Raw genomic sequence first — 12,624 nt, forward strand, 5'->3', positions numbered from 1 at the left:
AGAATGGGAACTAAGAACTCCTCCCAAGGCTTGAGACAAATCACTATGTACGAGTGTATCATCTTTATCCTCTGAATACATCATTTGCACAAACATCACCCATCAAGTCCTGCTTTCAGCAGCTATTTCCCAACCACCCACCCCTTCAATCCCATTCCTCCAGCACAAGCAAACGGAGCAGCAGATCTTTATCCCAGGGCCACAGGTGTCCCTTTAGGGTCAAGAGGTTCCAACTCAAACCATCTGGACTAGTTGTGGTTAGTTGGTTACCTCAGGAAGATAAATGATTGGATGTGTACATGCTGTTCTAGTGTACATAGTATGTGGGAAATCCTCTGAAAGACTGCATACCCACAGTGCATTTCATCAATCAGGAGCACCGGAAAGCAGTGGATAATTACGGAAGTACTTCTCCAGTGGCAGAAACACAGTTGCTCCTTGAGCATTGCAAGATTCCACAAACTATCAGGTCACATTGACAGGGAAGTTATTACGTGATGCTGGTTGAGAGTTAAATATTGCTTGTGGCATTATGGAGAACTCCTGGGGTTTTAAACATTGAACCGAAAGGTAGACTGCAGCTTCAGTTTAATATCTCCAAAGCTTATATCAGCACTCCCTCACTGGCCAGTGACGTCTGCATAGTGTGTGGAGAAGGACTTCAACCACAACCTGTTGTCCCCGAGGCCTGAGTGGATCTGCTGTCACAGCTGAGAGATAGTAGGCTGAATGGGCCTCTTCCTGCTCCATATTTTCTTCTGTTCTCCCACGCGTGTCTTTTAATGTGGGGTGGGGTGGGCTTCAAAGAGAATAAAATAACGGACAAAGATTGTGATACGAGTATAAGCAACAAACAGCTTTATTCTTTTTCTTTCCAACAAAGGACACAACACATCGCCAACCTCCATTGAAACCTCTTCGCAGAAAGCTGCGACCGAGAGACCAGGGAGAGTGTCAGGAGCAGTTAACCCAAAGGATCACAGCTTCTGGACCAAATGCCAAACCGCACCAGCAGTCACAAAAGTACTTTCTGTGCTTCCTTTAAGCTGTGTTATTTCACAATTGTCCAGCAGTGTTAGTGCCTGAAACTTCTTATGAGTTTTAAACATCTACAAACCATTCCTTAAATATAGTCGTACTTCCAGTAACCAGAAAGTAACAGAGTTCCTATATATGATTGTATATCCCAGATTAGTGGACAGGGTGTTGCCAAATCTCATGTAATATAAGGTCAAAGGTCACCAAAACTAGTTTTAGGCGGCCCCAACCCAGCTGTGTCTGCATGCTGTGCATTGATAAGAAATCTCCTTTCAAGCTCAGTTTTATTAGCATTGAAAGAGGAACGCAAAAAATAGACTCATTATTGACGAATGGTACAGGATAAATCTGCCATTCATTGGCTGATGCTGATTCTGACCTTTGCTTGACCTCAGATTAATATCAGCAGAGTGCACTAGCTGCTCTGTGAGTTAGATATTAATCCTTAGCTGCACAGTCATGGAAAAACAAAACCCTGGATCAGCAAGAAATGAACAGTTCCAACTAAACAGTCATTTAATGCACAGAGGGAGGGGTGAAATGAGTCAATCCCATCATCTCTGAGGCTGGATTTGAGCTTTTAAAATCCCTGTCTTTAGAGTATGCTAGTGTTTGGATATGGCTCTGTCCTTTGGTGAAGATTATTAAATGCTCAACATTCATTCTGATATTTTAATATTTCTTACAGAATTTCATCCAAGCAGAAAAAATCAATTCAGACAGCGATTCGTAAAAACAAGGAGGCTAACATGATCCTGGTCAGGTTAAATGGGGAATTGCAGCAACAATTCAAGGTAAGACACCCAGACTGAGCCATGAAGAAAAACCAGAATTTGATTTTCCAAATGCACTGAAAATTTAATTTTCATAACTCACTTTGTCCCATCATTTTTATGTCAATAATTGTATTTTGTGGCACAGATTAGTGTCACAGGGCTCACAGTAGCACAGGCGGTACAAGTGAATGTGGCTAGGCTAGGGTTTTCATTCTGGGAATACATGTTTAGTATCATTCTGGTCACAACATAACAAGAGATCCATGCAGTCTCGTGTTCCTTTTCCCCCATTCTGTAAGATCATGGCTGATCTTTAAACGTCATGTGTAAAATTGCAGTTGAAACCTCTCGTGGTAAAATCTCAGATGGCAACGAGGAGGCTTACAAGAGTGAGATACACTCAGTGGCCACTTTATTTGTTACAGTACTGTACAAAAGTCTTGAGAACAGATAATATAGCTAGGGTGCCTACGATTTTTGTAACAAATTTTATATGTTGCACTGTACAGCTGCAAAACAAAACAAATTTCATGACACATATGAATGATGATAAACCTGATTCTGATACAGGTCTCTATTGTGGACTGAAAGTGAGAGGGAAGCGGACAGGGAGAGGGGAATCGTGGTTAGGAAAAGGGGGAGGGGAGCGGGAAGAACCAGAGTGACATTCTGTAATGATCAATAAACCAATTGTTTGAAATCAGATGATCTTTCCTGGTGTCTCAGGGCTGGGTGTGTCTGCACCCTTGCCACCCCCTGCCCTGGCACTCCTCCTCTGCCGCCTGTCCAACACCCCTTCTGCAGCGTTCCACCCTCACCATTCCCAACATGCTTTGCTCCCACTATATTTACAAACCCGCTGTCTGCTCCACATTGACAAATACAGTACTGTGTAAAAGTCTTAGGTGTCCTAGCTTTATATATGTGCCCAAGACTTTTGCACTGAGTATATGTTCTGCTGCGGTAACCCATCCAAGGTAACCCAAGGTTCAGTGTGTTGTGGAATAATCACTGTTGTAACACATGGTTACTTACAGTAAGTTACTGTCACCTTCCTGTCAGCTTGAACCAGTCTGGCCATTCCCATTGACCTGTCTCATCAAGGCATTTTCACCCACATAACTGATGCTCACTCAATTTTTTTTGTTTTTTTGCACCATTCGCCGTAAATTCTACAGACTGTTTTATGTGAAAGTCCCAGGAGAGCAGCAGATTTTGAGACACTCGAACCTCCCCGTCTGGCACCAACAATCATTCCATTGTCAAAGTTACATAGATCACATTTCTTCGCCATTCTGATGTTAGTCTGAGCAACAACTGATCATTTTGAATAAGTCTGAATGCATTTATGCATTGAGTTATTGCCACGTAATTGGCTGATTAGAAATTTGCATTAACAAGCAGGTGTACAAAATAAAGTAGCCACTGAGTGTAGATTGGCTGGTTGAGTGGTGTTAGCAAGACCAAGGAATTAGTTGTGGACTTCAGGAAGGAGAAGTCGGAGAACACACACCAGTCCTCACTGAGGGATCAGCAGTGGAAAGGATGAACAGATTCCTGGGTGTCATCCCATCTACTTGTATATAGTCCCCTATTCTTTTTTGCATGTATCCATTTAAGTGTCTCTTAACTATTGTTATTGTACCTGTTTCTACCACCTTCTCCAGCAGAGAGTTCCAGGTATCTACCTCTCTCTATGTACAAAAAAACTTGTTGGAACAATTTGATCTATACTGGGAAAAATGGTTTAACTACATAACACCTCATAGGCCTGATTTTGTTCTCACAAATCAATGAATATGTTGTTAAAAAAATATCACTCCCTACTTGTACACAGTTTTCTCCTTTTGTTTGTCCTTTCTTTCCTCCCTTGTTTATAAGTGTATACCTCAGATAAATATTATGTGGAGATTTGTGGCATATATGACTATACGATATATATGTACAATATCTGAAATACATCTTATGGAAATATTTGTTTGATGATGAACATCAATAGAAAATAAATTACAAAAAAACTTGCCACAAAAATCTCCTTTAAACTTTCCCCCTCTCACTTTAAACCTCTGCCCTCTGCTATTTGACATTTCCACAATGGGCAGGTGGTGGAGGGAGACTTTGACTAGATAAATGACACTTTTAATTCTGTATACTGAGACTATGAGCCCTAATTTGAGACTCCTAAGCCAAAGGAAACAGCCTACAAGATCTAGCCCTTCAGGTTCCCTGAGAGTCTTACTTATTTCTGTGAGATCACCTTCCTATTTCTTTTGTCTTATTCTGTTTATTCTGTGCTTTCAACATTTTTTTTCTTATCCCAGGAAATAATCTAGTAAATCTACACCACACATCTTCAGGGCAGTAACGTTTACTTCCTTGGAATAAGAGGCCAGTGCAGTAGATAATATTCCATGTGTGATTTCACTAAGGTCTTTTATAATCGCAACGAGACTAACTTACCTTTGTACATCAATCTTCTTTTAATCTAGCTGAACATAACATTTTTCTTCCTAATTGTTTGCTGTAATTCATTAACTTTTTCTCATTGAAGCCACTGACATTTTGTTAGCTTCTCCTCATGTTTGAATATGAAAACAGGCATCTTGCCATTTTCTTTATTTATTGTCAGAGAGTTGGATATCCCCTTGATTCCTGCAGACAATTGAGACTTGATTTACTTTGATATCTTGAGCGCTTGAATTTTCTGCTGCTTTTTTCTGAAACAATAGCGAGCTGGCCACTCTAGAAGATCACAAGACACCATTGCCTGAGGAAGGCAGCCAGCCAGGCAGCATCTATGGAAAAGAGTAAACAGTCAACATTTTGGGCTGAGGCCGTTCTTCAGGACTGGAAGGGAAGGGGGAAGGAGTCGGCCCAAGAAGGTGGGGGGAGGGGAAGATGAAATACAAGGTGGCAGGTGACAGGTGAAACTGGGAGCGGGAAAGAGGTGGAGTAAAGAGCTGAGACGTTGGTTGATGAAAGAGGTAAAGGGCTGGAGAAGGAGGAATCTGATAGGAAAGGACAGGGTTGACTGTTTACTCGTTTCCATAGATGCTGCCTCCAGCATTTTGAGTGTGTTGCTTTGGATTTCCAGCAACTGCAGATTTTTTCGTGTTTGAGAACACAAGATACCAACTGACTGATTTCAACAAGGACACTTGCCGAGGTAACGCATCCGCTTTGCTTCAGGAAGAAGAAAATAAATCTATATAACAACGCCTAAGCAGACCATTCATGCTGAAACAAATCAATACAGGTTTCCACTCTTGATCACTGTGAAACCCACGCATTGTGGATTCCACATGAGGGCAGGATTGGACTCTCCTCCTGTGCTTTCTGTGATTGAATCATACATTGGATGAAAAATAGCTGCTTAATAAGGTAATGCAGAGGCCTGATTCCTGTGGGAAGCCATCCAGCAAAATATAAACCCACACGCAGGAAAAAGAGAATGAAAGAAAACACTAAAATCCACATTAATCATAAAATAAATGGGATGAGTATATTACTTTTAAAAAAGAAAATAACTAGGAAGAGTTATATTACAGTAATCTGACTGAACTTTAAGAAGTGAAGTCTGAACCAGTGGTTACAGCTCCCTCTGCCACAATATTAACTCTCAGTCAGTTTAGGGGCTCTCTTGAGTACCCTATTACACATTGAGGCAAAGTTTTATGAAGAAAGTTAGACTTCTTATTCGCTCATTGGTCTCTGCTATCTAACATGGACTGGTAACAAGGGTACCCCAAGATTCCCCTATACTCTTGGTGTGAAGGGAAAATGGTTTGCCCTTTGCTTTCTCTGTTGCTTTTCAATATTCTCTGTTATAGCCCAAACACTAAGGCTTGCAATGACAACATAATTAGCTTCATCAAAACCTGGTTTCCTAGTTGGCATGCTAAAAGGGGAATTACTTGTACTGCTCAGCCCCATTAATCAATATTTCCATTAACAAGGAAAAAGTACTTAAATGGACAATAAATATAAAATGAATTAGCATTTTGGAGTTAACAATGTTAACTTCTAACAAAGTGACCCAAATGGATGGAAACTGCTGTGATGCGTTTGTACTGATTGTGACCTCTGATTTATCAGATTCAAATTTATTTATCACATCACAATTGTGTTGTTTCCGTTAGCAGCCAACACACTCAAGGATGTGCAGGGGGCAACCAGCAAGTGTCATCACACATTCCAGTGGCAACATAGCATGCCCACAGCGGTCAGCTGAACAACACAAGCAGCAGCAACAGTAAAACAAGTCCTTTCCCACCAGGCCCACACGCACGCACACGTGCGCGTGCATGCATAGAGACACACACACACACACACACACACACACACACACACACGCACGCATAGAGAGACAGACACACATGTACAGAAACACACACATGCACAGAGACATACACATACACACCCATGCAGAGACACATACACACACATACGCATGCGCACAGAGACACACACACACACACACACACACACACACACACACACTCCTGCCTCCAACTCTAGAACAGGCCACTTCTGGGCCTCCAGTCTTTAGCCCTGGTCTGTCAGACTTCAGGCTTCCAGTCCCTGGCCCAACTTCACAGACTCGTAGATGTTGGGGTTCTGACCTCTGCTCAAACTGACCTAGGGCTACAACCTTTAGGCCACTACCTCCAGACTCACCGACTTCGATCTTTGGCCTTCTACCTTTGGACTCACTGAGTACCGGACTTTGACCTCTAGCTTTGCTCTTTGGACTCTGCAGATGTTGGAATCTGGAGAAACACAAGGTCTACTGGAGTAACTCAGAAGGTCAGGCAGCATCTTTCCACCTTCCTGACCATTGGCGGTGCTGAGGGGAATCTTCCATATCAACCTCAGTCTGTCAACTGGGAGACTTTTAGCTGCTAAAATTTCTGTCCATTTTGCTGTCTTAACCTCAGAGATACACTCCTGTCCAAGGTCTACATAAAAATATGTGGACTGGATGATGTACCTTTTGCTCTCTAACCTTGCTAGGTCCTGAGTCCTCATGTGACTCTTGGCCAGATTTATCTAGGAGTAGATCATTTGCTCTTTAAACTTGTTTCACTATTCACCCGGACACTGGAATATTATGGACATCATCATCACTACACACCTATATATGGATGCAAAATCTAGGTGATATACTGTCAACACTTCAAGAAGTAGAATGAACAATGAATCTAGAAAATCCCTGGACTAATAACAACATCCTTGCTGAAGACACAGTAACCAGCAGTGAAGCAATGTCCCTCTTGCACCAACTCCTCTAGTATGGACATCTTGAGTGATGACAGCTTCTTACCTCCCAGACAAACTAGTTATTCTTATCTCACCCATGCTCCGAGATCACAGTAAAAGGATATGCTTCATGTGTATTTCAAGAATTCTATTCTAGGCATCACAAACTGGAAAGAGCAAGCCATCAATGGGTCTTGAAGGTGTCTCATCCTCTCAGACAATAGCTCTCTTTGAGAAATAGCATGTGACATCAAAGTTGAAGAGGAGGGGAGCAAACTAACCCAGGTGGATGTCCAGTATTCAAGTTCTACAAATTCAATAACAAATATTGCAGTCATTCAGCAGTGGCGAATCAAATTTGCAGAATAGTGATAATGCCACAGATTGATATGATTTTATTTACTAGATTGTCCTTGGGTCTGTGGCTTTAAACATCCTCGATCACGTAATTCATTATAAAGGCCGCTCTTTAGTGAAATCACTGCTCCACTCCTCTGTTACTTTACCAAGATGACATCTACACAACTATTACCTCTGTGTAATCTGCACCCACGTTTCAGAAGAGATGAAAGTAACATTTGCCGTAAAAACTTCCAACTGAAAAATTAGAAGCTCTGCCACTGCTTACAGAGTCCGTCAACCTACTGCTAATGAGGTAGTTTAGTAAGTGACCGTTTATTAATGGACCATTAAAGCAATGGTTGAGCAACAATTTTAAGTGCACACTGTGAAAATGATTTTTATTTTCAAGCTGATCCAGTGGCAAGTTGCCACTGGAAAGTATATTTCTAAACCATAATTTCCTTACATTTTGAAATAAAGCTTTTAGTCAATCAATGTCAAAAGTATTTGTGCTACAGAAGTATCACTATGACCACCTCTGACTAAAAAGAGGGGCATTACCATCCTTGAATCTCTACCATGGATCTTTGAGTTCACCATTGCCTCACTTTCTGACTCTCTAAAACATTTCCACAAAAAAAAACAAGACACAAGTCAGTAAAATAGCCTGCACTTTCATGATTGTGTGCAGCTTCAACAATGCTTAAGAATCTTGACACCATCCAGGATGAAGCCGCCTATCTGATTGGCACCATGTTCATTGCCCTGAAAATTCACTGTCTCCTCAAATTTACATCCTGGTTGCATTGTGTATGACCTATAAATTTGTACATCAATATCTTACTATTTCTACAACTGCCTCTCCCATACTTGTGACCTTTAAAATCTAAACAAACAGAAACACCCATGACCAGGAAATCGTGCAACTTGAAAGATCCCTTCCAAGCTATAATTTCTAACTCTGAAGTTAGTCCATCATTACTGGGTTAAAATCCTGGAACTTAATAATACTTCAACATATATGAGTTCAAAGCAATGGCATTGCACCAGGGGTTATTAAAGATGAACTATATATACTGGTCTTGCCAGTGATACCTGCATCCCATAAGGGAATAATAAGAATTCATTCAGAAACTCTATTGCCTCCATTGGTGGGAGGTTATAATTGCAGCATGGCCAAACTGCCATTTTAAGTGAGGATATAAGAATTTGCATTGCCAAATATCAACAGCATTGTAGAAGCAAATGATGTTTAATTCTTAGATATATATGTACATACTCATTAGCAAGAGAAAGAACTCCATTAAGCTGGACAATGAATTAGAGTCTAGCTTATTATTAGCCATTGAGTAAAAACGGGTGTTGGAAATCCAAAATATAATCAGCTAATGCTGGCGATGTTGAGCAAAATTATATGCTTTCCTTAACTCTGCTCTTGCTTTACTTGACCCATCTCTCCTCTTGCATTGACTCAATATTGGAAGTGAGAAAAGAATAAAATGAGTTTGAGTAGGATTACTTTAAAAATCGATTTGGTACTTGATATGAACTCAGTGGGCCAACAGAGAACTTCCATGGTATATATCTCTGTGACTCATACAGAATGGAATACTTACTGACCTAGTCAATATTCATTTCTAGATCATAAAAATAGATAATTACATATTACAATTCTGAATAGTGCTGTGTACAACCTAACCCTTGTTATCCTCACATTATGACAATGATCCCATTCCAAACACACTCTAGAGGTCACTGGAATATCCTGAGATCAGGAAAGATAATTTATCATAAAGAAAGAACTCTAATAATATCAACATTTGCCAATTATAGTTCCATAGTAGCCTACTGCATTTTAGCATTTGAGTTTTTATTGCTGGACAGTAAAAGGAGTGGTGATTTAGCAATATTATATGGCTTTCCACCCCTTTCTTCTCAGTGCAAGGATCATAACCTGCAAAATTGTTAAATTAATGTTCTGTGCACCCAAATACATTAGTTGGTAAACAAATTTCTTTGAACATGGCTCTTCAATCTATGCAGTTTCTGAAAATACAAAATAAAGGGAAGGTTTCCTTGTCCATTGCTTCATTGTTGCATAAAAGAAACAATTATGTAATACAAACATTCATTTCTTGCAGGATGTTCACAAAGAGCGAATTGTGCTGGAGTCACAGTTGGAGCACCTTCGACCAGTCCCTCACACGTGACTTCAGCTTCCAGCTCGTAACAGGAGCTCAAATGTGAGGACAGTGTATATATTGAAATTTTGATAGGAACATGGCAAATGAAAGCACAGTAGGGGCCAATATGACACAAAGACTTTCAATCCTGTCATTTTTACAAAAATATACTTGAACACAAAACTAGAAACATTGATACAATGCAAACATTAATATTGGAATTTAAATATTCACTTGTTTAAAGCACAATCTGATCTGGCCATTTTGTGTGACAAGTAGTAATATAATAAATCTTTTCCAAGGTTAATATTGGCCCCATTTTAAAGCATAATACATGCTTGATTCCATTGCATGTATTGTAAACCCAAAGGCAACGTAAATGAGAAGGAAGGCCAATATAATTTTCTGAGATTTTGTTAATGTGGATTTTTCTTATTTCCCATGCTATTGGGAATGTTATTGATCACCCAAGACCTAGAAAATGATCCACATCTTCCTCACTCCCAACTCAACATCTGTTGCATTTTTTTGGTAATATTGCTATTTTTTTCAAATTAAGCTATACATTAACTGTATGGGAGATAATGTTGAAGATACCACTTTTTACTGCAGTGAAGGTGATATGAACATTAAAATGGGTATTCTCTCTTTTTTCCCTAAATGTTCCATACATTTTATATTTTCCTAAATTTGGTTTTACCTTTTTTGAGGTGGAATATTTAATGTTTGAGCAGCTGTATGCCATAGCAATAATGACCTACTTGTAGCTGTAGTTTAAAGATATGTCCCCATGCTTATGTCGACAAAATAACGGAAGAATTTTATACATTAAGAAAGAGACTTTCTAGAAATGCATTGCTCAATTCAATCCCTGACATGCTGTGGTTCAACGGTTCTTCTGATGGTCACTTTGTATAAATATTTTCAGATGTTTGCCTTGTGTTAATGTGCAATATTTGTATTCTGGTTATACTTAATGTGGAGTTTTAATTTAAATAGAGATGCCAGAGTTTGTAGAATACATTTTATTCTGAACCAGCACCTAGTGGTACTGCTTGATAAACGATTTTTGGATCGCTGGTAACCTGTTGAAATAAAACTGCAAACATTTCTGAATCTGCCATTGGCTTGCATGTATTCAGTAGGTGATATTTCCAACTGGCAGTGCGCATAGTTTTCTGGCTGTTTTGAATGCCATCTAACTTGGGTTTGCCAGGAATCCAACCTGAGCCAAGCTTACTGGAAGCTCAAGACTTCACATTTCCTGGTTGACCTCCTTCCTCCTCCACTTGTAACTAAAACTCTGTTGCCTCTATTCTAACTTCCAGCAAGTCACATCCACCCATCATACCAGCGTACATTGAATGCTGTATGGGTAATTCCTCACTAAACTTCTCATTCATGCTTTTAAATTGCACCCGTGCCCTTGGCTCCTCACTGTGTCTAATCCCTAACCTTATAACCGTCAATAAAATATCTGCAGTACTCAATACAGATCGTCCACCCCGGATTTTATTTGATCCACAATCTGCAATAACATTTCCAGTTGTCAAGGTCTTGCACTCTAAAATTCCTTACCAAACCCCTGCCTCAATTTCCTCCTGTAAGACTCTACAAAGACCTTACCTCATTAACCAAGCTTTTGGTCATCCCAATACTTCTTTATTTGGCTCTTTTTTGATATAGCTCCTTTGAAGTACCCTTGTCACTTTGCTATGGTAAAGGGGCAATATCAAAGCAAATTGTGAAATGCAAAATTACACTAAATTAGATACCTGGATTTGACCAAAAATCTGAGAAATAGACTGCCTTTTGCACCAAGTGCACTAAACACCAACTAACCCGAAGTACCGTCTATGCAAATTCCTTCCTCAAACTGCCTATATCCGATGTGTTCTTTTAAATGTTGTACTTGTGTACTGCAGAATGTCATAAGTAGATGAGGTTCAGTGCCTCATCTTTTGACCTGTTGGTGTTGTTTAAAACCATTAGGTGTTGCACCCAGACTAAGGACACGGTTCGACAGAATTCTACCCCATTAGAAATATGTTATGGCATTATTTCTCAATAAGCAAATAACCATGCTCATGCCTCATTCTGTTTGACTGTGATCACAAAGGATATGAACACTGACAGCCAGCAAGCAACACGAAGGGATTATTAATGGATAATTCATGACATCATGTGAACTATGAGAAGATTGGGTGTACTGTAGTTACTGCCAGAGATCCACTGTTTTATTTGAACAGCCTTTTAAAACTGTAATGTAGGTATTATACATATGTGAGTCTGGAACAACAAGCATTTGAAAAAAGGCACAAAGATCAGTGTGTACACAGCCGTTGTACTGACCACCCTCCTGTACGGCTCTGAGTCGTGGGTCACCTACCATCATCACCTACGACTCCTTGAGCGTTTCCACCAGCGCTGCCTCCGCACCATCCTCAACATCCACTGGAGTGACTTCATCACCAACATCGAAGTTCTCGAACAGGCGGAGGTCACCAGCATCGAGGCCATGCTGTTGAAGATGCAGCTGCGCTGGGCAGGGCATGTCTCCAGGATGGAGGATCATCGCCTGCCCAAGATGGTGCTGTATGTCGAACTTTCCACTCGTGACAGAGGGGCACCGAAGAGGAAGTACAAGGACTCTCTGAAGAAATTCCTTGGTGCCTGTCACATTGACCATAGCCAATGGTCTAATCTAGCCTCCGATCGCGAGGCCTGGCGACACACCGTTCACTAGTCTGTCTCCTCCTTTGAGACCGCACGCAGGGCTGGCATTGAGGACAAAAGGAGAAGGAGGAAGAACCGTGACACAGCAGTACAAAACCCAGAGCAGAATTTCCCTTGCAGCTGCTGTGGCCAGGCTTGCCTGTCCCGTATTGGCCTCGTCAGCCACCAGCAAGCCTGCAGAAGACGTGGGCAGCCCCCTTCCTAAATCTTCAGTCGCGAAGCCAAGCCATGATGGTTTCATACACCCCATTCTGGCAATCTGCGTCTTTCTTACAACCTTATACAAGAAT

The 12,624-nt window shown here is 40.7% G+C and overlaps 1 protein-coding gene across 2 annotated transcripts in view; it reads left to right on the plus strand.

The window, feature by feature from the left end:
• The window catches only part of reps2 (RALBP1 associated Eps domain containing 2), a 240,108-nt gene extending 228,529 nt beyond the window's left edge, over window positions 1-11,579 (plus strand). For both annotated transcript variants that reach the window (XM_063051049.1, XM_063051048.1), the window contains 3 exons: window positions 884-1,023; window positions 1,727-1,832; window positions 9,557-11,579. In XM_063051049.1, coding sequence (XP_062907119.1) covers window positions 884-1,023; window positions 1,727-1,832; window positions 9,557-9,625 — 315 coding nt within the window. In that variant the 3' untranslated portion in view covers window positions 9,626-11,579. The remainder of the gene's footprint in view (window positions 1-883; window positions 1,024-1,726; window positions 1,833-9,556) is intronic.
• Window positions 11,580-12,624: the final 1,045 nt, after the last annotated feature.

Source organism: Mobula hypostoma, chromosome 6 (genome assembly GCF_963921235.1).
Source record: "Mobula hypostoma chromosome 6, sMobHyp1.1, whole genome shotgun sequence".
NCBI classification, from domain to species: Eukaryota; Metazoa; Chordata; class Chondrichthyes; order Myliobatiformes; family Myliobatidae; genus Mobula; species Mobula hypostoma.